At 39.6% G+C, this 27,686-nt stretch overlaps 2 protein-coding genes across 2 annotated transcripts; both read right to left on the bottom strand.

Annotated features, from left to right (window-relative positions):
* Window positions 1–7,034: 7,034 nt before the first annotated feature.
* LOC133399480 (zinc finger and BTB domain-containing protein 26-like) lies at window positions 7,035–10,237 on the bottom strand. Its single transcript, XM_061671028.1, is given in 4 exon segments — window positions 7,035–7,606; window positions 7,608–8,459; window positions 8,769–8,842; window positions 10,018–10,237. Coding segments are annotated over 2 exon segments (1,317 nt in total). The 5' UTR covers window positions 8,433–8,459; window positions 8,769–8,842; window positions 10,018–10,237; the 3' UTR covers window positions 7,035–7,114.
* A 1,101-nt stretch (window positions 10,238–11,338) lies between these two features.
* susd1 (sushi domain containing 1) lies at window positions 11,339–23,277 on the bottom strand. Its single transcript, XM_061671029.1, is given in 20 exon segments — window positions 11,339–11,478; window positions 12,408–12,501; window positions 14,542–14,581; window positions 14,648–14,779; window positions 14,781–14,904; window positions 15,499–15,592; window positions 16,215–16,401; window positions 16,564–16,608; window positions 16,610–16,659; window positions 16,806–16,970; window positions 17,650–17,829; window positions 18,004–18,183; window positions 18,273–18,452; window positions 18,550–18,729; window positions 19,675–19,854; window positions 20,304–20,483; window positions 20,605–20,757; window positions 20,998–21,153; window positions 22,884–23,024; window positions 23,139–23,277. Coding segments are annotated over 20 exon segments (2,535 nt in total). The 5' UTR covers window positions 23,194–23,277; the 3' UTR covers window positions 11,339–11,459.
* Window positions 23,278–27,686: the final 4,409 nt, after the last annotated feature.

Consider the following 27,686-nt stretch of genomic DNA (forward strand, 5'->3'; position numbering starts at 1 on the left):
ACGTCTTATCCACCCACCCACCCACCCACTTTAATTTCTGGACTCACACCAGCATTAAAAAAAATAAAAACACATATCTGCAATACATTTTTTTAAAATTAACAAAAAAGGGTGGGACAACTGCCCGGTTAATCTATTTCCTCCGGCTCGCCGTAGCTCTTCTTCTTCTACGCTCAAATTTGGTGCTTCAACGGGTGATCACAGGCGACACAGCACATACCGCCATCTAGCCGTGGGGAAAATGCGTCTATGGTTTTTATTGGTGGGTCAAAGTGCGTGGGGGGATTTTTGGCCCATCCATCCAGAAGTTTTTTTTTTTTTTTTTATTTGTTGGTCAAACCTGAATAGAGTGGACATCAAGCTACCCAGTCAAGGTCTACCACACCAAATTAAATTCAAGATGTAACAGGTCAACTCCTAAAGTCGAGAGAATACATTTTGACTTTAGCCATCATGTATGAATGACTGTGAATGCGATTACTAACCTTAAAAGTCATATATACACACGGCAAAATGTTGCTAACTTTTTTCTTTATGTAGAAAAAGACACAATGGCCATTGAAATATCCTGAAACAGACAAAAGGAATATTACTAATATATAAGACTAAAATAAAAAATAAAACATGCTAAAAAAATTTACATCAGCCCTACAAAAAAAAAAAAAAAAAAGTTACAAGAACGGTGTGACTAGCATTAGCTTGACATTCCCCCATAACCTTCAAAACAATTGTCTTGGCATTATAAATTAGCCAGGAATGAATGAAAAGGCAAATTTGTCAGAACAAGTTTAATTCAAAATGTAATACAATAAAATACAAACAAAAATAATGAGCAGAAAATATGGCGTTCCTCCCATGTCTTGTCCTATGAATTCCACTGCCCTCATTCTTTCTCTCTCTCTCTCTCTCTCACCTAAAAGAACAAGAAAGAAATATTTGAACAAACAAATCGAAAGGATCTTACTACTGACCCAAATTTTTCAGATCACTACAAGCAACTGAAGCAATATCCAAGGCTTTTCATGAAAAAATTCAATTAAAATGAATAAAATAAAAATAGGGTTTTTGGTGCTTTCCCAGTACTCAGACACTTTAGAGATGAGTATGCACACACACACACACACACACACACACACACACACACACATACAGATAAATAAATAAAAACAGAAAAGAGAACACTAAAGAAAGGAGGTTTGGATGAAGGTGCAGGAGGAATGGTCAAATATTATAAGTGATCTTGAAGACGTGGGATTGGAGTTGACTTTTAAATGAAAAGTTACGAATGCCAAGGGGCATTGTGTTCCAGAGGGTAAGGGACAGCGATGGTGTGAAAGTTAGCGTCAGGGCGGCGAGTGGGTTGGAGGTGATGGACGTCGGCCAGGTAAGAGGGGGAAACACAGTGTAATTTATGGAGAAGAATGGCAGGGAGGCTATAAAGAATGCTGTTGTAGTAGTCGAGCGCGCAATGTTACGGAGATGGAAAACAGATATTTTGGTGACATGCTTGATGTGAGATTTGAAGGACACGGTCCATGATGATGCAGAGGTTTCGGACCAGGGGAGGAAGTGACTTGGTGACCATCAATTCAGATTGAGAGATTTTTATCATTTTTATTTATTTTTAATTTTTATTTTGAAGATTCACCAAGACAAATTGCAGAAGGATTAAAATTTACCGTCTGTGTGGGGCAAACTTGAGTGCTTGCCCAATTAAATCCTCAAGCTCTGTGAAATTCTGGAGACAGGCCGCTAGAATAGAAGTCAAAATGACGCAGAGTACACATCAAAACCTCATCAGTCAAGTTTGGCATACAACTGATACCAACAAAATATTAATACTTGCCTTTTATGATCTTGCACAGAGTTGGATTTTGGAATGGCATTTCTTTAGGCCAGTCCAACTCCTTCAGCTCACTCACTGTTCTGCACGGTGACAGGACCAGATCTTCCTACAGAGCAGGCTGAGGTGGGTGCGCGCTTGTCATGAGCGACTCCACCTTGGATTTTCAAAGCATCCATGACAATGGCAACAACTGAGATCATTTTAGGTTTTATACATAGTAATATACAGTACTTTTGTATGTGACTAACTTAAGTGTGTGTGTAAAGTAGGCTACTTACTTTCCTCAATCGTGGCCACGGCTGATGCACCAAGAAAGGTTCTGGCTGTTGCAGGTAACTCTGGGTGGCCATTGGCTTTTAATCCTTCATGAAGGTCATTAAGTGCAGAGTATAGGATCTGGTGTTTTATGGGCCAGTGTTGTAAAAATTTCCTGAGCGAGCATTATAGGTTGTTGTCCTCACTGTAGGAGTCACTGGTATCCAATACATTTGTCCATTGGTGTATTCCCCATTTCCAAGTTTGATGCCAAACCAACCCTGCTGACGGAACTTGTTGGTACTTCCATGAACTCTGGCTAGGCTTTAATGTACAGTGGACAGCCGCTTAGCCGCTGTTCGGCATCCCCAGATTCACCTATTTGCATATATTTTCCCTCCAATGTAATTATCTGTAGATGTTCGCTATTCACGGTCCTCCACGAAAGGGGTCCACTGTAAATTGTAATCACTTGACAAAGACAGCTTGCCGTCTGACATAACCGCTAAAACACAGCTACAGTGGGGACTTGAGATACGGGTGACCTGACTTAGTTTTTCCGAGTCGGCATGGACAAATCATCAAAGGAGGCTTCAAGCTCCTTAATGCCACTTCCAGTTGAGGTTTACTGTCAAACTAAACACAAAACAATGAGAATTACACATTGTGTATTTGAAGCAATGTTGCCTTAAGAATGGCCCGCTGGCTTCATGCTACCACAACATGAAAAGACCATTGAAATACAAGCGTGAGCATGATAGATAATCGTGGTTGTAGAGCCCTTTGAGCAACGGATATTTGATCACATGTAGACACACATTTGAGGAAGAACCATGGAAGTTGAAATTATTTGCTTTCATGGGCACATAAAATGAAGTGGCGGGCCATACTTGGCCCCGGGCCTTGACTTTGACATTTGCTCTAGAGTTTGGCTGTCTTATCGGTGTTCATCACTTAACCAGTAGGGGGCAGCAATGCAATAATCGTGCCCAGTCTGCTGGAAATCAAAAAGAAGAAGAGGAAGAACATCACAGCCAGTGTTGGAGAGATAACTTTGAAAATGTAGTTGGTTACAATTACAAGTTACCCTTTTTAAAGTGTAATAGTAGTGTCACTATTTCAATTACTTTCTCAAAATAATATAAGTAATTACATTTGATGACTTTTCTTAATTTTGAATGAATTCATCAACAGGACCCTTGGACTTTTCCTCTAAAAAAGTGGAACCATAGATCAGTATTTAGGAATTAACCACATATTTGTTCTTTACACAAATAATAAACAAATAACAAAACACGAGGAATTATAAATACTTAAACAATTGTTTTTGTTGCATGATATGTGCACATTATGTGGAAACCCCGAGACCATACCATGTTGAGCCAATGACAAATGTGCACAATTTAGACAAAATCACTTTGCCAGCATTTTTGGGTCACGAAACCCCTTTTTACAGTAACTTGAACACCAATTGAATAATCCTCGACTTCCGATTTCAAAACAAGTTATCCATCAATTTGTTTTGTATACTGTATGTAATACTGTGATGAGGCGATGAAAGATTTTAGTATATGGTTTCAGTTATGATGACCCTCTGAGAGAAAACCTCCCAACAACGTGGCGCGTGACAAAAATTAGTTTGACACTCCTGCTCTAGAGTGATGCTATTTTATTGTATCACTAAGCAAGTCAGTAAATGCTGATAATTGGTTTTGTCAGCCCAGTCTGTCTAGTTCAGTAGTTCCCAACCTTTATTGAGCCAAGGACCCATTTTACATTAGAAAAGTCTCATTGCAATGCCACCAAACAAAAAATACACAAAAAGTATGAATCCCGGAAATTATAATCTAGTCTCAATTTACTCACAAATTTACTTTGTCAATGTGAAATCTGGTCCCATTTTAATTAAGCACAAAGCTATTATTCTGTTGTATGGTATGGCAACACAGGGTTTATTGTGCCTTCTTTATTATCCATCCATCCATTTTCTGAGCCGCTTCTCCTCACTAGGGTCGCGGGGGTGCTGGAGCCTATCCCAGCTGTCATCGGGCAGGAGGTGGGGTACACCCTGAACTGGTTGCCAGCCAATCGGCAGAGCCCATACAAACAACCAACCATTCGCACTCACAGTCACACCTACGGGCAATTTAGAGTCTCCAATTTATGCATGTTTTTGGGATGTGGGAGGAGACCGGAGTGCCCGGAGAAAACCCACGCAGGCACGGGGAGAACATCCAAACTCCACACAGGCGGGGCCGGGGATTGAACCCGGGTCCTCAGAACTGTGAGGCTGACCCTCTAACCAGTCGTCCACCGTGCCGCCACCTTCTTTATTATATCTATACAATTCTTGGATAAATTAATGAAATTGGATAATTTCCCGTTGCACCCTTTACGATATCTCATGGCACACTAGTTTTCCTCAGCACCCTGGTTGGGAATCACCATGCCTCATTAATTCACAGGGGGAAAGAACAACAGATTCGAACAGAATACCATTTCAAACAAATTCCTTCGCCGAAGGAATCATACATTGAAATATTTATTATTATATTCAAAAACAATTACATTTTACATGAACAATGGGTAGAGTAAGGAAAGACGTACTGTAACCACAGTGGTAATGGTGTTTTTACCTTTTATGTATTTACAGTTTTATGGGTTGTTTTTTTTTGTGCAAAGCTCTTTTTACAGGAGAACTAGAAATAACTTTCAAGTGAGTAAGTTTGACATGCCACTTTTCTTCAAATCTAAGAAAGCTGCACCAGGTATTTAATGTTTCCAGTTGTTGTACACATAAAAGGCTACCTATATACAGAATGCCTATATCTACGCATCATGATATGTTTAAGGTTCTCTGTTATATAATACGATCAATAAAATGTATGTTTCAGCACTGCTAGTTCAAGTGCAAAGTGAAGGCATCTACAATATGATGAAATAAGTCTACAGTGATAAAGCTATATTGAAACATCAACCACAGTTTACTCTATATGAAGAAGACTAGTTCAGAAAGAGTTGGGACATACACAAGTTAAATTTGTGGGTTTTTTTTTTCTTTTTTTTAGAGGTGTATAGTCAGCAGCATTTCATTTTGAAAGTTTCGGTCATTTTGTAACTCTACCATGAAAAAGACATAGCACTGATCTCACGTTTTTGATACAAAGAGGTCACCCAAATTTTTGGGCATCATGGCTTATCAAGCATTATAGCAACGACAGTTTGAGCTCCGGCACCTACATTTTATCCTATCCATAGCTAGTTCTTCTAAACAGGATATGTGGCAAACTGCGCAGTGGAAGGCCTGCAAATACCACCGTTGATGAAAACACAGGACTTCTCTAGCAGGCGGTTCACGCAAAGCAAGGGAAAGTCTATCCAGAGGGCTGCACTGGAACTCAGCATCTACTGTACATTGTCAAAACTTGAATTTTCGCATTAACTTGCTTTTCAAATGAGAAACTTTCAAGATTAGGTTTTTTTGAGTGAATTCATACATCAGGTGTATTTACAAACTTTCAAAAGTGGCACATGACAATTTCTACCTTGCCACCTTCATACAGTATTTATTTAGATCGTCACAGCAGTAACCCCCAATGAAATTGACATTAAAATGCGAAACTAAAGGGAAAATAATAAGAGCATGAATATTTATAAATTGTGGCAGGCACAGTCTGCATGACAATCAGAAGAGTACAACTGTGCATTAGCTAATACCCTAAAGAATAGTGTCTTCTACTTATAGTGCAATATATTATAGTTTTGAAAAATGACCAACATAGAGCGTCAGCTGTGTATTTAAGTGATGTTACTGTATGATATCTGATGAACACAAATGCAATTTAAATGTGTTTTGTCTCCATTGGTATACAACTGTCCAAAATGGTGGCAGAAGTACAAATGCAGTGTTGATTTGTGGCTTAGGAACAATTCCCACACTTCCCAAAACCGAATGTTCTTCGTTGGTAAATGCTACATCCTCCACAAATTGATTTTGTGACTTGAACATGACTTTTTTTTTTTTTTTTAACCTGCAGATTTTATGCTGACACTGCGCAGCTTTGTGACACTAGCCTTTTCATTCTTACCTTCTCATCAGGTCAATGTCTCAAATTATACCTTAAAGGAGCCATATTATGCATTTTTCCAGAAAGTTCCTGCAGGTGTCTTAATAACAAAATACCATTTAGCCTTTTTACAGCATATTTCTTGCCTTGGCTGATTTTAGAGGTGGATCTGTCTCATGCAGTGCGTCAGTCCCCATCCTGCCGCACATATTGTTGGGTCAATGGAGAGCCTGACTTTCATGAGACTGGCTTAAAAACAATGAAACCATTTTACCTTGCGGATTCAGCAGTTCACCCTGCGTATGTGACACGTGGAAACACCACTAAACACAAACAACCCCTGTCCCCCCCACATTTCTTCACTGAGCAATCAAGTGTCTTATTTCAGAAGCTAACTCTGTTATATCACTAATGTGTGCATTGAACAATAGTTACCTTTTGTAAAGCCAGCACTTAAAGCAAGCGCCCATAGTGATTCCATTGCATTTGTGGAGGCAGGCATTTTATCACCAAGCCACCGAATTACACTTGTCAATCAATGTAGTAGTGTAGCATATGAACATTGTCAAACACAAATACCCCACACCAACAACTTGGCCAAACATAACCATTAGAAGCTAATACTCTTAATTAATGCTCATAGTTGCTTACAATGCAGCTCTGCTTTCCTCTTAGCTTTGACATGATAGTGCTTCTGCTGCCACGTCAAAGTGGTTATTTCTCTCTGGAACGTCAGCTAGCCTAGCTGAGAAACCTAGTGTGGGGGAGGTTATTATGTTGATAAGTTCCACTGTTTTTTTTAACAGTATGGGGAGGAGTGTAGAACAGCTCCCTCACAGGCATAATTTTGGAAATAGGCAAATAACTAAAGATTTACTTGGTTGTTTAATTTCACACTTGATGCGTGGGCAAGCACTACAGACCCCCAACTATTTGTATACAAACATTAAAAAGTCAATTTTCCATAATATGTCTCCTTTAAGTCCGTCTCATAATTGTTTGAGTGAATGAAAAAGGGACCAGTGTTGTCATTCTCTTCAGGCCCACCATCGTGCAGGTTGCCTTCATTTGCGTTGTCGAAGCTGTTTTTGCCGTGGATCTGTTTGAGGTGCTTGCGGAGAACAGGCTTGTGAGCGAACATCATGTCACAGTAGTTACAGCGGTGAGGTTTGTCCCCGCTGTGCAGGTTCAGATGATCCAGTAAAGAGCACTTTTGAGTGAAGGTCTTCCCACAGATCTTACACTGGAAGGGTTTGATGCCCGCGTGGACGCGCATGTGTCGGTGCAGGTTGCCTTTCTGCGTGAATGTCTTCCCACACAGGAGGCACATGAAGAGCTTGTGCATCTTGAGGTGGTTGGCGTATTTTTCCAGCTGCCGGAAGACACGGCTGCACTTGGGGCACTGGTGGTACCACTGGAGAGGTTTGTCGTAGTTCCTTCTGGTGACCGCTCGGTTTCTCTGCTGGATTGGACGGAGAAGGGGGACTGAAGTCTGGCATGCTAGGGGGCGCCGTCGTTTCACTCCCACGACTGTCCACGGTGGAATTGATGAGAGAGTGTTGGGGCTCAGGTGAGCGCAGGGCGGCTGGAGAGCTGGTGGGAAAGTTAGGCACCACAGACTCCACCTTTACTATGCTTATGTCACTCTCTTCCACATCGTGCCTGGGATTTGTATCTGAGATCTGAGGAGAGGATTTGGGCTGTAAAATGACATCATCGTCATCATCTTCATCATCATCATCACTACTGATATCATCCGCCATGGGCTCCACCTTCTGGACAGTCGGCACTTGGCAGTGCTCCCGCTCTCTCAAACCTTCGTCCTTGCTTGCCTTTCTCATCTCACTTTCCACTTCCAGCTTGTGAGGAAGCTGTGGCTTGATGAACTTGTTTAGCGCTTGAGTGCACTGCTCAACAATGTGGCCCATTTGGAGGAAGCTGGCTACTGTCAGGTAATTGACCAGCTCTAGTTCAGGAAACTCAAGTTGTCCCGTGTAGCAGGACAGCAGCAGCTGCTGGCCGACCTTTGCTTCCTGGATCATGGAGATCTGCACTTCATTGGAGTCCTGCTGAAGGATGAACTGGTCTCTTAGGAAAGAAGAACCAGCAGCAAACACCACCTTATGACCTGAGACTTTAAGCTGGTTGATGCGTACAGTGACGTCACAGAAGCGTCGCTGGTGCCGAAGGAGGTTCATCTTCTGCAGCATGGAGTCGCCAAATGTGGCAAAGTGGAACTGCAGGATGACCTGGTTCTGGGCCATAGTGAACTACAGGCTGCAACAATGCACCTGTTGAAGACAAGTACGAACACCATCACTCATTCTATATGCAATGGACATTTTATTCTGAGTGCTGACATGCTTAATCAAATTAGGTATAAAGACATATTACAAGAGCAGTGACTGAGCAAGTTCAAGACCACACTATTCTCTGGGTGAAACCAACAAAAAACTGATGTAAAATGTGTCGCATATAGGCCTGTCACGATAACAATGTTTTAAAGATGATATATTTTCCCAGAAATGATGACAATAGAATCGTTGTTTTTTTGTTTTTTTTATGCCTCTGAAATAATAAATAAATAAATACACACATACATAAATAAGGTCCACCGTAGATCTGCAAGACTGTGTGGTTGGTCTGTTGAAGTCGCTGGAGACAAGCCTGTCACCTGTCAATCAAATATACGCCAATAACATGTGCCACTGAGTTTATGCTAATAGACAGTTAACTTTCCAGTGTTTGTGTCACTTGGGGACGAACACACACACACAAAAACCCAGAGCGAGCCACTGATGTTTTAAACAAATGGTTCAACCCCCTGCATATTTTTGATCGACCGTGAGGACTCCCACCACTCCCACTCCACCTGATCTAGGGGGTAGGGGTGCAATTTGATAGAAACAGCAGAAACTGCATTTTGAATTGCATTATGACCTGTAATTACTCCTTGAGGCAAATATGAGCTTTCAGTTGTAACTTTCAAAACAAAATAGCATACTTATGCAGTAGCTTCTTGGCATCACAGCATTATATTTATGCAGTGTCTCCTGTTTGTTGTTGTTGTGCATTATCAAAAAGTATATTGGAGATAATTGACAGTAAAGATTAATTTTGACTTTTGTACTAAGTTTCAGTCTGTATTTAAAAAAAAAACTTCAACTTGAGCCAAGGAGTTGAATTAATATTACTTTTATTTTATCTGGACTTCTACTTAAGTAGAGCGTTTGTGTACTTTTGCCACCTATGCATACTCATGATGATCAATAAAGAATCACATAATATTCATGAATAACACTAAAGAAATATTTCAGTAACAAAATGAGGTTGGTAACTAATAGCAAGCAAACTACCATTGTACTCTGGTATTTATTAAGAAACAAACTACATTGAGGAAGGTACAAAGTGACGGTTTGTGAAATAGACAGCAGTCGAATAAATGATTGATGATGATTAAATTTGTTTTTTATTGCAGACTTTTATAGTACCACGAAGTATAATTCGTAATTACAGTGAATAACATTCTTGTTATACTCACATAACATGTTCAATTGTTATTTGAATTTTGGTTTGACGTGGTTGCCAGTGTGAACTACTGCTATTAAACAAGTGTTTGTTTGACGACGACGAATAATCAAGCTTGTGAAACAAACTGAATGGCCACAAGCTGATGCTAGGCGCAAACGATGAAAGACTGCCTGTGTGCTGTGCTGCTATTTTTTTTTTTTTTTTTTTTTTTTTTTTTTTAGCGTTCACTTCAGTCTAACAGCACAGTGCTATGCTAACGGCGAACTGGCTAGCTATTCCTGCGTTGAATGCTTGAATGGTAGAGTCGGAGACACTCACTTTTGTTAGGTTGTCGCCTCGTAAACAAAAACAGTGTCGGACAGCTTCTTCCTTGGCCTGTCCTCCGCGTTCCGGCTTTAGGTCGTTCTAACAAAATAGGTTTGAGCACACCGCCTCCCTCTGCATTGGAGTGTTACGTTCACATAAATACACATCTTGGAGGACTAATTCATTCAGGTGTACATGTAGGGCAAGCTTATTTTAGTTTTTAGATAAACAACAATTGCATTATCTTTACACTAAAATATTATATAGGCCTACAACAAACACCAAGTCGAAACATAAAGCATGCTACCTGCAGGTTCTATTGTGTATTAAATATTTTTTCTTGATTTTGTTTTTTTACCTACATTTTAGATAACGCTACTCAAAATGTTTAATAAATAATAATACATTACTAATCATGCCAATATGCATAACCTGTATGTATTGTTTCTTTGCCCCTCCAAGTTTTATTTTTTATTTATTATTTATTTTTATTGTGAACCTTAAAATGAAATCACTGTCCAAAATACCATCAGAGAAAAGGCTGTAAAGTACTAATTGCTTCATTAGAATATGAGCTCAAAATAGTGCATGAGTGGAATTCTGTCTATGATAAATAATTAACAAGAGTTGAAACTGGTTAGAGCGTCAGCCTCACAGTTCTGAGGACCGGGGTTCAACCCCCGGCCCCGCCTGTGTGGAGTTTGCATGTTCTCCCCGTGCCTGCGTGGGTTTTCTCCGGGCGCTCCGGTTTCCTCCCACATTCCAAAAACATCCATTAATTGGAGACTCTAAATTGCCCGTCGGTGTGAATGTGAGTGCGAATGGTTGTTTGTTTGTATGTGCCTTGCGATTGGCTGGCAACCAATTCAGGGTGTACCCCGCCTCCTGCCCGATGATAGCTGGGATATGCTCCAGCAGGCCCGCGACCCCAGTGAGGAGAAGCGGCTCAGAAAATGGATGGATGGATGGATGAAATCGACGACTGGTTAGAGTGTCCGCCTCACAGTTCCAAGGTGCGGGGTTCAATCCCCGGCCCCGCCTGTGTGGAGTTTGCATGTTCGCCACGTGCCTGCGTGGGTTTTCTCCGGGCAGCTCCGGTTTCCTCCCACAGGTTAATTGAAGACTCTAAATTGCCCGTAGGTGTGATTGTGAGTGCGAAGGTTTGTTTATATGTGTGCCCTGCGATTGGCTGGCAACCAGTTCAGGGTGTACCCCGCCTCCTGCCCGATGATAGTTGGGATAGGCTCCAGCACTCCCGCGACCCTTGTGAGGATAAGCGGCTCGGAAAATGGATGGATGGATGGATGGATGAAATCCAACATGATGATGAAAAGCAACAACACTCCATATAGTTAGAAGTGAATGAAAAAAACGTATCATTCTAGTCAACATACTGAACACTCAAAAATGGCCAAAATGTATTAAAAGTAGTCACAAAGTGTACAAAATGACAGTCATCTTCTCTTGACAAACCTTGAAAAGAAATAAAAACTGATTAAGATGCATATCTGAATGGACCAGTTTTTCATAGAGAAGTCCATAAAAACTTCAGCAAAACAAACATAGGGACGCAAAGAAAATCACAAATGAAACTGCAACCCCAATTCCAATGAAGTTGGGACATTAACTCAACTTAGAATTTTATGGCTGCAACATGTTCCAAAAAAGCTGGGACAGGGTCATGTTTACCACTGTGTTACATCACCTTTTCTTTTATCAACATTCAATAAACATTTGGGAACTGAGGACAACTAATTGTTGAAGCTTTGTAGGTGCACATTGTCCTTAAACTGTTCAACTACTTTCTCACGCACTTGTTCACAAAGAGGTGAACCTCGCCCCATCTTTGCTTGTGAATGACTCTGCAATTCAGGGAAGCTCCTTTTATATCCAATCATGCCACCCACCTGTTCCCAATTAACCTGTTCACCTGTGGGATGTTCCAAACAGCTGTTTGATGAGCATTCCTCAACTTTCTCGTCTTTTTTGCCACCTGTCCCAGCTTTTTTGGAACATGTTGCAGCCATAAAATTCCAAGTTAATGATTATTGGCTAAAAACAATCAAGTTTATTTGTTTGAACATTAAATATCTTGTCTTTGTAGTGTATTCAATTAAATATAGGCTGGACATGATTTGCAAATCAATGTATTCTGTTTTTATTTATGTTTAACACAACGTCCCAACTTCATCGGAATTGGGGTTGTACTTTACTGTACATTTCATGTTACAGTATTGCAAGCCAATATCAGAACCTGAAACCCCATTGCTGTACAAATACGATATTTGATTAAAACCAAAATGGAAAAACACACACACTTCTTAAATCTAGAAATCCTTGAGTAACTTGAAGACTATGATCTTAAGGGGTAAAGCTCTTTCATACAGGTACGCCATCCTTACCAGGTGTAAGTGCATCCAAGCAAAGCTGCTAAAACTATCAGTCCTATTAAGGCAGCAGCACACAGCGATGAAATCATCACAACATAGGATGTACCTATAAAAAAATGTAACAAGCAAAATATGTATTTGCATTAAGAGCACCGAAAACTACAGCTTTGTTATGAATTATTCAAAACAAACTAACAACTGCCAGCATTGTGGAGCATTTGGTGCTTTTGTATCACTCTTTTAAAAGCTTTCAATACCAAAGACAAACTCTGAGCCAGCTGTGGTGCACACTGGCCCTGGAAATAAGAGTTAAGATTAATTACAATAGAGTTAAGTTCCAAAATAATGTAAATATATACAACCCCAATTCCAATGAAGTTGGGATGTTGTGTTAAACATAAATAAAGACAGAATACAATGATTTGCGAATCATGTTCGGCCTATATTTCATTAAATACGCTACAAAGACAAGATATTTAATGTTCAAACTGATAAACTTGATTGTCTTTTAGCAAATAATCATTAACTTAGAATTCTATGGCTGCAACACGTTCCAAAAAAGCTGGGACAGGGTCATGTTTACCACTGTGTTACATCACCTTTTCTTTTAACAACATTCAATAAACGTTTGGGAAGTGAGGACACTAATTGTTGAATCTTTGTAAGTGGAATTCTTTCCCATTCTAGCTTGATGTACAGCTTCAGCTCTTCAACAGTCCGGGGTCGCCGTAATTGTATTTTACGCTTCATAATGCGGCACACATTTTCAATGGGAGACAGGTCTGGACTGCAGGCAGGCCAGTCTGGTACCCGCACTCTTTTACTACGAAGCCACTCTGTTGTAACACGTGCAGAATGTGGTTTGGCATTGTCTTGCTGAAATAAGCAAGGGGGTCCATGAAAAAGATGTTGCTTGGATGGCAGCATATGTTTCTCCAAAACCTGTATGTACCTTTCAGCATTAATGGTGCCTTCACAGATGTTTAAGTTACCCATGCCATTGGCACTAACACAGCCCCATACCATCACAGATGCTGGTTTTTAAACTTTGCGTCCATGACAGTCCGGATGGTTCTTTTCCTCTTTGGCCCGGAGGACACAACGTACATAATTTCCAAAAACAATTTGAAATGTGGACTCGTAGGACCACAGAACACTTTTCCACTTCGCATCAGTCCATCTTAGAGGAACTCGGACCCAGAGAAGTTTCTGGGTGTTGTTGATAAATGGCTTTTGCTTTGCATAGTAGAGCTTCATGTTGCACTTACGGATGTAGCGCTGAACTGCATTTACTGACATTGGTTTTCTGAAGTGTTCCTGAGCCCACGTGGTGATATCCTTTACACATTGATGTCGGTTTTTGATGCAGTGCCGCCTGAAGGATCGAAGGTCACGGGCATTCAATGTTGGTTTTTGGTCTTGCCGCTTACATGCAGTGCTTTCTCCAGATTCTCTGAACCTTTTGATGATCATATGGACCGTAGATGATGAAATCCCTAGATTCCTTGCCATTGTACGTTGAGGAACATTGTCGACTATTTCCTCACACACTTGTTCAGAAAGAGGTGAACCTCGTCCCCTCTTTGCTTGTGAATGAGTGAGCAATTCAGGCAAGCTTTTTTTATATCCAATCATGGCACCCACCTGTTCCCAATTAACCTGTTCACCTGTGGGATGTTCCAAACAGCTGTTTGATGAGCATTCCTCAACTTTCCCGTCTTTTTTGCCACCTGTCTCAGCTTTTTTGGAACATGTTGCAGCAATAAAATTCTAAGTTAATGATTATTTGCTAAAAACAATAAAGTTTATCAGTTTAAACATTAAATATCTTGTCTTTGTAGTGTATTAAATTAAATATAGGTTGAACATGATTTGCAAATCATTTCATAATGTTTTTATTTATGTTTAACACAACGTCCCAATTTCATTGGAATTTTGTATGTATATATATATATATATATATATATATATATATATATATATATATATATATATATGTATATATTGTAATAACCTTTTTCAACGAGTAAAATCTTGTGATTCAAATTTGCTTTGCAATTATTGGGGGAAAATAATTGACTTTGAAAAAAAATTGATAGTAGTGCTCGCTCATCAAAGAATTTTGCCAGAGTAGTATCTACTGTACCTGTTACTTTTGCCCACAGGACACAGGAGCTTTTTAAATCCTACAACAAAGGACATGAAAGAATGTCAGCACATTACTATTTGTACAGTATTGTATTTGCGCTCACCTTTTTCCACTGACTGACTGCACGCAAGATGACGTAGTAGTTTTTGCCTTTCTCGAGAGGCGCATTGAAAAATCCTCCGTAATGGAGACCATCTCCAACAGTAAAACGCATCTCTGCTCCGACACGGGCTGATGCGCATCTGAGCTACAATGTGTCCCTGTAAGGAATCACTTTTGCCTGAGGGCTTTCCATTCACAGGAGAGGAACAGTCAAAGGCCATAAATCCCTCTATTGGAAGTACAAACACTTGGTACAAACTGTCAAATGAGAAGAAAACAATGACATTTGTCATATTATATATTTAAAATCGATATACACTGACAAGATACATTAGGACTACTTTCACAATCTAATCAGCACAATACAAGAGCTCTAGCAAATATTTCTTAGAAAAAATCCTATGCCTGGTTTTGAATTGAGTGGTATTGATTTGTTTAATATTGTGGGCATAGTTTGGAATGGGGTGGAGCTGCATTGCATCAAACAGAGAGCTGTGTCCAATATTTATTGGAGATTCTCAGGTTGAGCTAAACAAAATATTATAAACAGTTCTCAGTATGACACAACGGAGTTCTACACCAGCTGATACCGCTCTTTTGACATTGTCATTCAAAATTGAGTATCATTATTATTGTATCTTCAGTAAAAATGTTCAATCCCTGTAGTGGCGCTCATGAGATTGTGCAAGTAGTCATAATGTTGTGGCTGGTCGGTGCAAGGACATGCTTTTATTATTATTTACATTAAAACTGCTTTTAATGTGTTTTCAGTTTTAGATGATAGAAAATATCCTGCTGAAATTCAATTTCCCCATAAGCAACCACGTACAGTACAGCTCTGCTGGTCGTCACCTTATTGTGTCGAGAGTGCTGGGTGATCTGCGTAGCCTCAGAATTGGTACAGGAGTCTCATATTCTCTGTAGTGGACTTCTGGTACTGCAGGTGCTGTCAAATTATGTCAGTGTGTATAAATATTATAACATCCAACCAATTACAAATCACAAGCTATCAGTACAGTGGTTCTGGTTCCAAATTGAAAAGTCCCTTAACGCAGAAAAAAAAACCCAGGTTATTTGTTTATTATTTTATGAATAATAATAATAATTTAAAAAAAAATATTGTAATAATTTAATAATGTAAAACACTAAATTAAGTTTGCATTGGAGCCAGGCCAAGGTCCCAAATATCCAAATGTATAGCATGTATTATAATTCAGTCCCACATATTTAGTCCTCGCCAAGTGACTGACAATTAAAACAGTATGTATATTTTTTTCAAAAGGTACAATTCTATAATTTTCCAACAATATTCATTGTTGATACAGAATAAATTTAATAAATGGAATGTGTGTTGAATAAAGTATGTGTCTCAAAATTAAGTGCTTTTGAACAAAGCATCTTATAGTGCATCCAAACCATCGACTTGTGCATTTTTCACATTGAATAAAGTATCAATATAAAATATATGAGTTATCAAATCATTATGACATGTAACTTTTTGTATGAAACCCTACTAAACTATTGTGGGAACAGTCTTGTTGGCCTTTACACAGGTTGTTCAGTGATACCTGTCAAACTGGTGTTAATAGTGATGGTGGCTGTGAATCCAACAGACAATGCAATGATAGAGATGCTGTAGTTTGTGGCTGGAAGCAAACTGAGACAGATCTCGAGCCAGTCTGCCGTAGAGCTCAGAAACTGCTTCCTTTTTTCAAGAAAGGCCCTCTCATACTCTCTGGATCCTATGTAGATCACCTAAGATTTAAAGGTGAGAATTCATTTGCTTTGGCAACTTTAGTAATCAAAATCTTCTTCTTCAAATTGTTCATAAGCAGTGAGCGGCCTTTTGCGGGCGGGGGGCTTGGAATGTCAACACATGCTCAAATTTATCTGAGATAAAGTGTTAACATTGGTTACCTTGTACATTTCTGTGGCCTCTTCATACTTTTCTGCTCTCCACCTGCAAACATTTTTCATTCAAAACAAGTAGTTGATGGATGGGTGGTTTGATTTCTGTGAACAATATGAGATTGAACAAATTTTTACCTCACTTTTGAATGTCCACTATTGCATAAACACTATCATATTTAAAATACTTTGTCGAACTTTTAGAACCAAACACAAGTTAACTGCCTGCCCTTAATAGGGAAATAGCTCACCTATGCAATTGAGTGTAGCTGTTTGCCACACACCAGAGCTGCTGCACGTGGAGACATTGCTGCCCCTCCAGCTGTGATAGCCACTCACACAGCGATGGATCACTACACTTCTGTTATGCCATACTACCTCTGAGTGGGCAAAGAAGGGGACCGGGCCACATTTTGCTGGGAAAACAATGGCACTGATTAATCACAAATTGCAGCGAAACAATCTTAGACACATATCGAATCTATCGTTTCTCTTAGTTCAATAATAGAAGCACAAAAACTGATTAAACATACTACAACAACAACAAAATCATTTGTAATGCATGCAAACAAGTAGTGTTTTCTTTCTGCACAGATTGGGTTCATTCATCACTGTTGGTGAAACAATACAAAACAGATTTTGTCAGACATGATTTTATCGCAGTGATGACTGCTGCTGCTGCTGCATCAGGAAAAAAAAAAAAAAAAGACACTCCAGTGTGTACTGTTTAAGCTCAAATGTGCACACTGACCAACCAAACAAAATAATCATAAAGAGAATTGTTTCTAATTCTTGAATAAAATTGTTTACCGACAGTACATGTGAAGGTGGGGAACAAAAATAGAAAAAAACAACTCTAGGTATGATGCATTTCAGATTTACACTATGGAAAACTACAACTGTAATAATAAACATTAAACGTTAAATGAATACCTGTCTGAAATAAATACTTCACTCTAACCTGCCTTTACTTTGTGAATGCTTGTACTGGCTCTCAAGAGGCCATGCAGGTGAGTGTACATTTCCAAATTGAATATTTTAAAATATCTAGGGTTACCTCAATTTGTTTAAGGACACTAGACTTAATTACTATACCTTTGCAATTTAATGATAGGTTTGCCCACTCGCCTGATGTTAGACATGTGGAAATATTATCTCCACCCTCCTGGTAATATCCTTCCACACACTCATACAGCACGACACTGCCAGGACTAGTGGAGCGCTCCCACAGCAGGTTAGTATGGGGGAGGGTTTGTGGAGGACCACATGTTATTTCTGCACACAGACATGAATTAATGAGACAAAAGCCTATCAGGCAACATGGGCTTCAACCCTTGTGACTTGAACAACCCAAAACTGACATGAATATGCAACTGTTGTGTACTGTTAATTAAATAGGATTTAATAAATTGAGCAAATAAATTCAGTTCTGATCGTCAAACGTTGCACCTTCACACCAAAGATCAATTTCCTCCCACAGTCCATTCTGTCCACATATTGAGAAGTTCCTCACACCCTTTATGTTATATCCTTCATCACATTTGTAAATAGCCACACTGCCAACATGTGACATGCCATCCCATAGTCTTTTAGTATGTGGTTTCAAAACCGGCTCCTGACATTTGATTTCTATAACAAAAAAGACAGGAAATCATTACATATCAGGAGTTAGGTCAAAACTGACTTAGGAATTATGTCTTAATCCGCAACATTATCACCTTGGCACTGCAGAGAGGGCTTGTCCCATTTTCCAGTATCAGTACATACTGTTTTATTTATTTCTCCAACGCTGGAATATCCAGACTGACACTGATAAGCAGCCTGAGAGCCCACAGTGGAGACGTGATCCCATAACAGGACTGAATGAGAGATGTCAGGAGGAGAGCCGCAGTCAACTTCTACAGAGATGAACATTTTGGACGTTATTTGAATGGAACATCATCTCTGTGCATCAATCGCAGCTGAAGATCAACTACAGTAAATCTCTGCCATTACCTTTGCATGCAATGTTTGGCTTTGTCCAGTTACCATTAGATGAGCACAGTGAAATAGCACTGGCCTCACTGTGATTAAATCCTTGTTTACAATAGTAGTTTACAATGCTTCCAGGAGTGGAACTGCCATTCCACATATGCCCAGTGTGTGGCACTGTAAGGGGTTTGCCGCATAATATCTCTAGGAAGTTACACACATAGCATGTTGTTTAATACACTTCTACACATACACCGGCATAAGACTTAACGGCCGAACGGGAGTCACTGGGTTAGTCACACTTGTTTTCGTTACTGGTAATTAATAATGATCGTGGGCGGCACGGTGACCCACTGGTTATCACGTCGGCCGACAGGTTAGCATGACAAAATCAGCAAAGAGGTGAGTTTTGATTACTCACAGAGTATAGGTTGAGGGGGGGGGGGGGAAACACACAAATAGGCACATTTGCGAAAGCCAAACCGAATATGTGTGAGTTCCATGTATTACAATAACCATATTCAATCAGAGTCAATATCAGTCAACCTTTGCCAAGGCTGCACTATTAGTAAGACTACTAGTACTTGTGTTTGTCCATTTGTTTGTTATCAAACCTGTCACTTCCTGGTTCACGGTGGATCACGTACGAACGGGAACATCATTGTGATTCTGCGGGGCTTCGATATTCCATTGATAGCGTAGTGACTCAAACGATAACAACTATTTTCTGTATGTCAAAATGACTGCTATGAAAAAGGTACTGGTGGTTAATACAACCTAGCATTGGCCCGAGACTTTAACACAGTACTGTACATCTTAACTGTTTTATCAACTTTGCAAAGTAGATGGTCCACTAACGATTTGCTAGTTTTGCTTGGTGCTACAGTCAGGAGGACAGTTATGGCCCTCAATGTCTACGATAATGTACACAATAGGTATCAGAGCCTGTGCGTCTCTCCGCTTTCTATTGAGTCCACCTACTGTGGCCCTGGTGGAGGATTCTCACACTTCTTTCAAACACAGTGACCCAAATAAATTCCCATTTGCAGTTGTTCACTAAGCTCATTAGTGTAATTCTGTTGAACTGTGCCCAACGGCCAGACAGAAACAGGCTGTAAAGTCACTAGAGAAAACATGCTGTTTGTGTACCTTGGCAAAGCAGACTCGCACCCTCCCACTGCCCTGCTGCGGTGCAGGTGAAGACATTGCTCTTTCCAATGTTGTGATAGCCAGAGTTACATTGATACAGCACCTCAGTGCCCACCCTTGAGCTCTTATTCCATTGCATGTGTGAGTGAGGGAAGGTGGGAGGACAGCCACAGTCAATCACTGAGAGGCAAGACAGTGACATGCGGCATGAAACCATCTCATACAGTAGACAGCAAATCATGAGTGTGATGATACCAAAAGCTAGAACATTGCAGTAATCAGTAATGTTCTTTTCTTTGTTTAACATTTAGGGGGGAGGGAATGCCTGATTTGTATTTCTCTCGATTTCTCCAATTACCAATTACCGGAAACAAATTCCTTGTGTGTTTTTTGGACATACTTGGCAAATAAAGATGATTCTGATTCTGATTCTGATTCTGAGTGCAACGCTTCCAAATCAATGGACAATGGACCACATCAGGTAACATACAAAGGCCAGTCTACATATATTCATACTTAGCTATATGTCTTTCCCATGATTGACTTATTGATATACAAAATGCTAGTGTTTGTATAGACAATATGAGCTGCAGAGAGAATAGGGTTGGGTTTTTCTCTTGTTTCCTTACCGTCACAGATCGCGGTGAGCCCACGCCACAGCCCGTCAGCCCCACACTGCGAGGCGTTGTTACCACTCGTCCACAGAAAGCCTTCGTCACACTCAAATGACGCCACGCTGCCAAAGGTTGTGCCTGTTGCTGAAACCAGTACTATCTCCTCCTGCAATTTTGGATGGCCACAGTCCACCACTGAGTTGGGGGACATCATGAAACACAGTTAAATGTCTTTACTGATTATCACAGCTCATTCAATCAGATCAGAATTGACACTTGACACTTTTTGCAACAAGTTTAGCAAATGCAATTTGACCTTGACAGGAAGCCTTGTCTTTGTGAGGGTGAAAGGGCTCCGTCCCATTGTGGACTCGATATCCTAGCTGACAGCTGCAGTCAAAACTGCCATTCAGGTTCCTGCAGTGACCTCCTTCTCCACAAAGCCCAGCCACCTTGCACTCATCTATGTCTTCACGGCAAATTGGAAACAAGCATGTCACTCAACCGTCACTTTGCTAGCCTTTAACCAGGTAAGCCTGGTTCAGCCTGATCTGTGAAATTAGTTGAATGTAGGTAATGTAGGTAGTGATGCAATCGTTTACTAGAATGGAACTCGGGTGACTGCAGGATTTAACTTCTTAGCTTGAAAATTAAACATGTGATAGAATAGATTCACTTTTCACTTGATGGTTTCTGCTGAAGAGCTCACCCTGGCAGTGGGTTCCATCGTTCGGAATGAAGACAGGCAAGTTATTGGAAGCCGTGTATCCAGTCAGACAGGTGCAGTAATAGCTGCCATATGTATTGTGGCATGTCGTATGCTGCCCACAGATCTTAGTGGCTCCTATCTGACACTCATCTTTGTCTAGATGCAAAAAAAAAACCAGAATGTTCATCAGCATCAATTACATCTGCACAATCTAGTGAGATTAAATCCAAGAGATATATTAAAAAAGACAATTCTTTACTGAGGCCGGACGGCTCAATTTGGATTAACACTGCCAGAGAGGTATTTCATAAATAATGTTGTATGTTTATTCAATATTCACTTCAATTACTCTCGGTGCTACAAAAAAAAACAAAAAACATAAGGATAATTCACAATACAGAGCTCACACAAATAGAGTATAGAGCTCACACAAACTCACAATTTTTTTTTTTTTTACAATCAAAACATGATATTTCACTACTGATCTGGTTCATTTTTAAACAGCACAAATAATGTACAATATAATGAACGACCAACGTCCTTGAAATGTTCAAAAATTATTATTATTTTTTTAAAATAGCATTGGGGTTATATTTTGAGTGGCCATCTAAATTGAAGACAGCTTTGTGTCAGGGCAATAACAGTCTTAATATTAATTAATATTATATTTTCACAGAGTACAAAGAGAAAGGTCTTTAACAAGCAGATTGTTTTCACAGATTTGTTTATTCCTTGTCTATTCTTTGTAAATTTGCATGCATGTAAATATTGTATGTACTGCATACATGAATATGTGAGTACAATAATAATAATAATAATTACTATTATGTTATGTATGTAGTGACTTGTGACTGTCAGTGTGAAGACAGGACACGCCATTTCTACTGACCAGAGAAGGGGTCGGACTAAAATAAGCATTATGCTTCTTACTACTCCCTTTTCAAACATGTTAAGTTAATATGCTGTTGTTTATTTATTTATTTATTTGATTGATTTTTTTAGGATTGTTTGAATGCTTTGATTTGTTTGTTTGTTCTTACTGTGCACTATGCCAAGTTCAAATTAAATCCTTCATTCATTGATTCATGCAGCCGCCTCTTCATTCATTTGTTCATGCGTTCGTTCATTCATTATTGTGGTTGCTCAGTGGTATCGGGCTGAACTGCATCAAACCATTGAACTGTTTTAGAAAAACTTTCATTACAGGTCTTTCGGAGCTCAGTCTCTGGGCACAAAGGTTAAGGATGAAATTCTCCAAATCTGCACCACTTCCAGCCTTAATAATGAATAATAATCATCATCATTTCTACAATCTCTGACAATGACAATCAAATCTGATCATTAATAACTGAATTTTCTTTTGATCAAGCTATTCCATTGCATCTCATAATTCCCTCTGACAATCTCTCCCCCACCCCCACATTACAGTGATTTAATAACTGCAACTTTGGTGTAGATACAGTATGTTGAAACAACTCAATAGCAATATGTTTAGCTGTACACTGAATGTCAAAAGCTCCTCTAAAAGTGGTAAACAGTCGTAACTTTACAGTATTGTGTTTTTGTTTTTATCTTACCAGTATATAAATGTGTAAAATTCATAATGTGATTCCGTTGGGAATGTAATGTAATTCAATAACTAACCTGATTCCATAGTGTGTTTGCACTATATTCGTGTAATGAATCCTTATTTCCTCCTTTCTGATGTAACTTGTACATGTCTACACTGTGATATCAATAACGAAAATGTTTTCATACTGTAAAATTCAACATTATTATTTCAAACTACTGTTTGTCAGTCATTGAAAATCTTTGAGGTTGGCGCGGCACTGAAACTGGAAACACTTCAATCTGTAAGAAAATATATCATGATGCATATTTCCTACCTTGACAAAAGGTCCTCCCGTTTCCTACAAAACCGTACTTGCAGTTACAAACTTTTCCAGAATTATCATACTTGTCTTCACATGTGGCGTTAACGTGGCAGCTAGCGCACACGTCCAGAATGTTCGCCGCAGCTGGCGTCGCTGAGAGGAGAAAGAACATTCATCGCTCACTTTCTTTCTTGAAGGCAATAGAACACTTTGTATGGAATATCACACAATTCTCCCAAAATAAGAGTTGTGTATTAATATGCTCACCTGAACCCACACAAAGAAGAAGAACCATGAGCATAGTTGTGCTTCTCTCATCCATCTTAAGTTTAATGTCTCCCTGTCGTGGCACTTCATAAGATAGTCATCCTCCTCACCCCCAACTTCTTTCATTTTCAGTCTTTGGACTGAGGGCACCCTAAAGACACTGGGGACATTTAAGATAACCAGAGCTGAGATAATGCTGGCAGATGGGGTCGCCTTTAAGAAACTCAAAGATATCAGTGGCATTCTTTTTTTGTTTGTTTTGTTTTGTTTTATTTTCATCTGATACACTGACACATTCAGTTCCACTTCACTTGTTGTTAGTTGATAACTCAGGACATTATTTAGGAAGTCCTCGAGACAACTGTTTCAGCATTGGAAACTTAAAACATGAAAATGATGATCAACAAAACATAAAAACTGCAGTAAATACAATTTAAATACCACTGTTAAAGAGAAGCTACAAATAAATGAAAGAACACCTGATTTTAGTTTACCTGATGGCCGTTACATTAGTGCCTCAATGATAATACCACTGTCTGTCATTGGACTTTATAATAAATGGATCTGTCAAACATCAGTGTATGTCATGGCTGACAGGGGATTTTGGAGGGTCAGTTGCTGTGCAGTGGGAGGGGGAGATAAGTCGCGTCAACTGTTATCTCCAATTTCAGTTGAGTGCTCCTAACTGGTGTCTGTCAGTCAAACCAGTAAGAGATTGCCTCACACCAGTGAGCCGCCTGCTCCGGACTGATTAACCTCACAGCCTGCAAAACTCTACAAATACATAAGTAACCACCGAACAGACAGTTCACTGACAGACATCTTTTTCAAATCAGTTATTGTTCCGCTGTCAAGTTGCACTCTAAAATTGGAAATGACTGAGTTACAATTAATTGGCTGTGTTGTTCATTTGAGTTATCACAGAAAAAAAGATGACTTTAATTCACTGTTTCATTGTGCTAATACCGTATATTCTAACAGTCGAATTGACGAAGTCTATGCAATTGTGCTCATCGGCGCTGCCCAATGTTCCGCTGGGGGCCTTTTTTGTCCATCCTTCCATCCATTTCTATACCTCTTATCCTCTTCCTTTTTAGGGTCGTGGGGAGCTGGAGTCTATTCCAGCTGATTGGTCACCAGTAAGTCTTAGAGTACTCATGGAGACAGACAACCATTCATTCTCACATTCACACTGTGGGAATTGAACTCATGCTGGCTGCACCAAAGTACAGTGAATGTACCACCAGACCAAAGGTCACGACCTTTTTGAAACGGAGAACTACTTCTTGGGTACTGATTAATAAGAAGAGTTGCCAGTTTAACACACTTCTCTAATAACAAATTAGCTCAAATTACCTTTAATAATATCCATCCATCCATCCAACCATTTTCTGAGCCGCTTCTCCTCACTAGGGTCGCGGGAGTCCTGGAGCCTATCCCAGCAGGGCACATACAAACAAACAACCATTGGCACTCACAGTCACACCTATGGGCAATTTAGAGTCTCCAATTAATGCATGTTTTTGGGATGTGGGAGGAAACCAGAGTGCCCGGAGAAAACCCACGCAGGCACGGGGAGAACATGGAAACTCCACACAGGCGGGGCCGGGGATTTGAATCCCGGTCCTCAGAACTGTGAGGCTGACGCTCTAACCAGTCGGCCACCGTGCCGCCCCTTTAATAATATCTTATTGTTAATAATGAATTACATTCATTTATGCAAAGACACTGACCATGCCTTCTCTCACTAATTAGGAGACAGATAAAAATCAATATGCAATCCTTTATTTCTATAAATCTCTGCCAGTGTTTACATTTTCAAATGATCACTTCTGCAACATTCCTGGAAAATCACAATGTGCCATCACTAGTGAGCTGTTTTTAAAACAGGCCCACGGGCTACTCATGGCGTCCTTGGGAGCTGGCTGTTGCCCGTAGGCGCCATGGTGGTGACCCAGGCACAACACCATCAAGCGGCATCCATTTGAATCCAGCTGCACATTTTTTATTGGCCCGCCACATTTTCTAATAGAATTAAGCACGGCCCACATCAAATGGTTGTGAGAAAAGGTTAACATGTCGAAAGACAGAATACTATTTTTGAATTCAAAATAAAAATGTTATAAGAGTTTAATATTACAAGATCACACGTTTTTTGAATATGAAATGTTCTTTTTTTCTAATGTAAAACTGAATAAAATGTGTCACGCATTTTTTTGGTCAAAATTTTGAATAAATGTACATGTTGCAATATATCCTATTGATTTTAATTTTTGAAATGTAAAAAATGTAATCAAATTTGTCATACTTTTGTATTTAAAATTGTGAATACATTTGAATGTTAAAAAAATATGAATTCTCTGTCTTTTATCGCTTTCTTTTTTCTCAAAAATCTTATCTTCTCAAAAGTATTTTTAAGTTTGATGCACCATTTTGTGCTGGCCTCGCAGGGATTCTTTTCTATCAGGGTGGAGGGGTTCGTGTCCCAGTTATCCTGGGAGCTAAGTTGTTGGTGGCTTTATGGCAGAGGCATCCAGGGCAAAGAGGTCCTAGGTGAGGGATGAGACATCGCGGCTCTAAAATCCCTGTTGTGGCATAAATGTTTTCCCTGCCGGGAAGTGGGTCACCGATCAGATTCGTTTCCAGTCAGGCTTGGACCTGTCAAGGCAATTCATCTGTTAGGACCACACTTTTAACAGCATATTGTAGCCCAGAACATACTGCCCATTACATGAAATGCGATTTTTTAAAATTATTATTTTCTTTTTTTTACATTTTCTTTATTTCATGTTACTTTTTAGATATGACGCCTGTAATACAAAAGCAGGAATTGTGCTGTATAGATTCAAGGTCAACCTGTTTTTCTGCCTCACCAAATGGGTATTTACAGTAGGAAGACATATCAGCAAGGTACATTGTGACTACAAATTCATAATCCTCTATATACGTCTTTACTACTTAATGTGTGATTTGCTTTGGTTGATTAGCCTCTCTGCATACAAACATGTTTAAACTTGCTTCACAAAGGTGGTCAACCTGCTATCACATGGACATGAACATTTTAATATCAAAGGTGTAGAAACGTAAAAAGGTTTAAAAATGGTTTTATCGCTGTCGTCATCTGAAACTGTGCCTACAAACAATTTTTGTAACCATCTTTTAAACTTTTTTTTATTTATGTCTGATCCACCAGATGACTTTGATTTAACAAAAAAAATGTAAAACAAATTTTTCTAACTTAGATTTTTTTTTTTAAACTGCTGCAGCACTCGCTTCATTTCTTTGTTACAGTATTTAAGCAATTGATTGACCACATAAGCAATGTGACATGTTATGACGTCACAAAAAATTCACTGATCGGCTGGCGTGCCCACGTGGCGGAAATGCGGTTCTGAATGCGGAAGTAATCTCGACAGAATGGCGGCTATGCCGGCTGTAACTGATTACATAATGGGTGTACATTACTCGCCCAATTCTAAATGCAGGTAGGATTAACGCATACTGTTCTTTCCATTCTTCTTTGTACTTCCTACAAAGATGAAAATGTTCCTCGATTTTCCACGACACATTCATAGGATTTCGACACGATCGATAGATAGATCGACGTGATGACCTATTATTATTCTTGTTTTCTGTGAAATTTGATGTAAATATGACAATTAGTTTGTTCTCGGTGTGGTCAGGAATGAGATGGCTTGAGTGGACGCCGTCAATGAAAAATCTGAAACATTTCTGTTAAAGCATCACATTTTCGTCTCAACTAATAAGACACATACGGGCATTTTTCTACCAAAGAGTCAAGGTTGCAGTCACAAATTTCCGATTGACTTACATTGATTTCTGGAAAATCAATCATTACCAAATCATTACAGTAATCCTAAATGTAATTTAAATGACGAACAGATTAATTAGGATCAGAGCAGTGTTTATTATTTTAAATGTCTATTATTTAAAACGGCAATCATTTAACCGTTACGTTTTAAACGACAGTGTGTGTAAGTGATCAAAGACAGCTGCCCCATTATCAGAATCAGAATCAGAATCTAAATCATCTTTATTTTGCCAAGTATGTCAGAAACACACAAGGAATTTATCTTTGGAGAGTCACTGATGGTGTAGTGGTACACTTGCCTGACTTTGGTGCAGGCAGCGTGGGTTCAGTTCCCACTCAGTGACAGTGTGAATGTGAGTGTGAATGGTTGTCCGTGTCTATATGTGCCCTGCGACTGACTGGCGACCAGTTCAGGGTGTAGTCCGCCTTTCGCCCGAAGTCAGCTGGGATAGGCTCCAGCGACCCTAACCAGGATTAAGCGGTGTTGAAAATGGATGGATGGATGGATGGATGGATGAATTTATCTCTGGTAGTTGGAGCTGCTCTAGTATGACAAGTGACAGATAATACTTTTGAGACATAAAGACATTGAGAAAAACAGTCACAGCCTATAAAAGGTTGCTAGTAATCTGGTAATGCCGGTACAATTTATTAATTTTTTTGACAATTGTGTAAAAAGATGCAGAGTTCCCAAGCACTGAGAGCAGTTTGAATGA

This window comes from Phycodurus eques, chromosome 3 (genome assembly GCF_024500275.1).
Source record: "Phycodurus eques isolate BA_2022a chromosome 3, UOR_Pequ_1.1, whole genome shotgun sequence".
Lineage (NCBI taxonomy): Eukaryota > Metazoa > Chordata > Actinopteri > Syngnathiformes > Syngnathidae > Phycodurus > Phycodurus eques.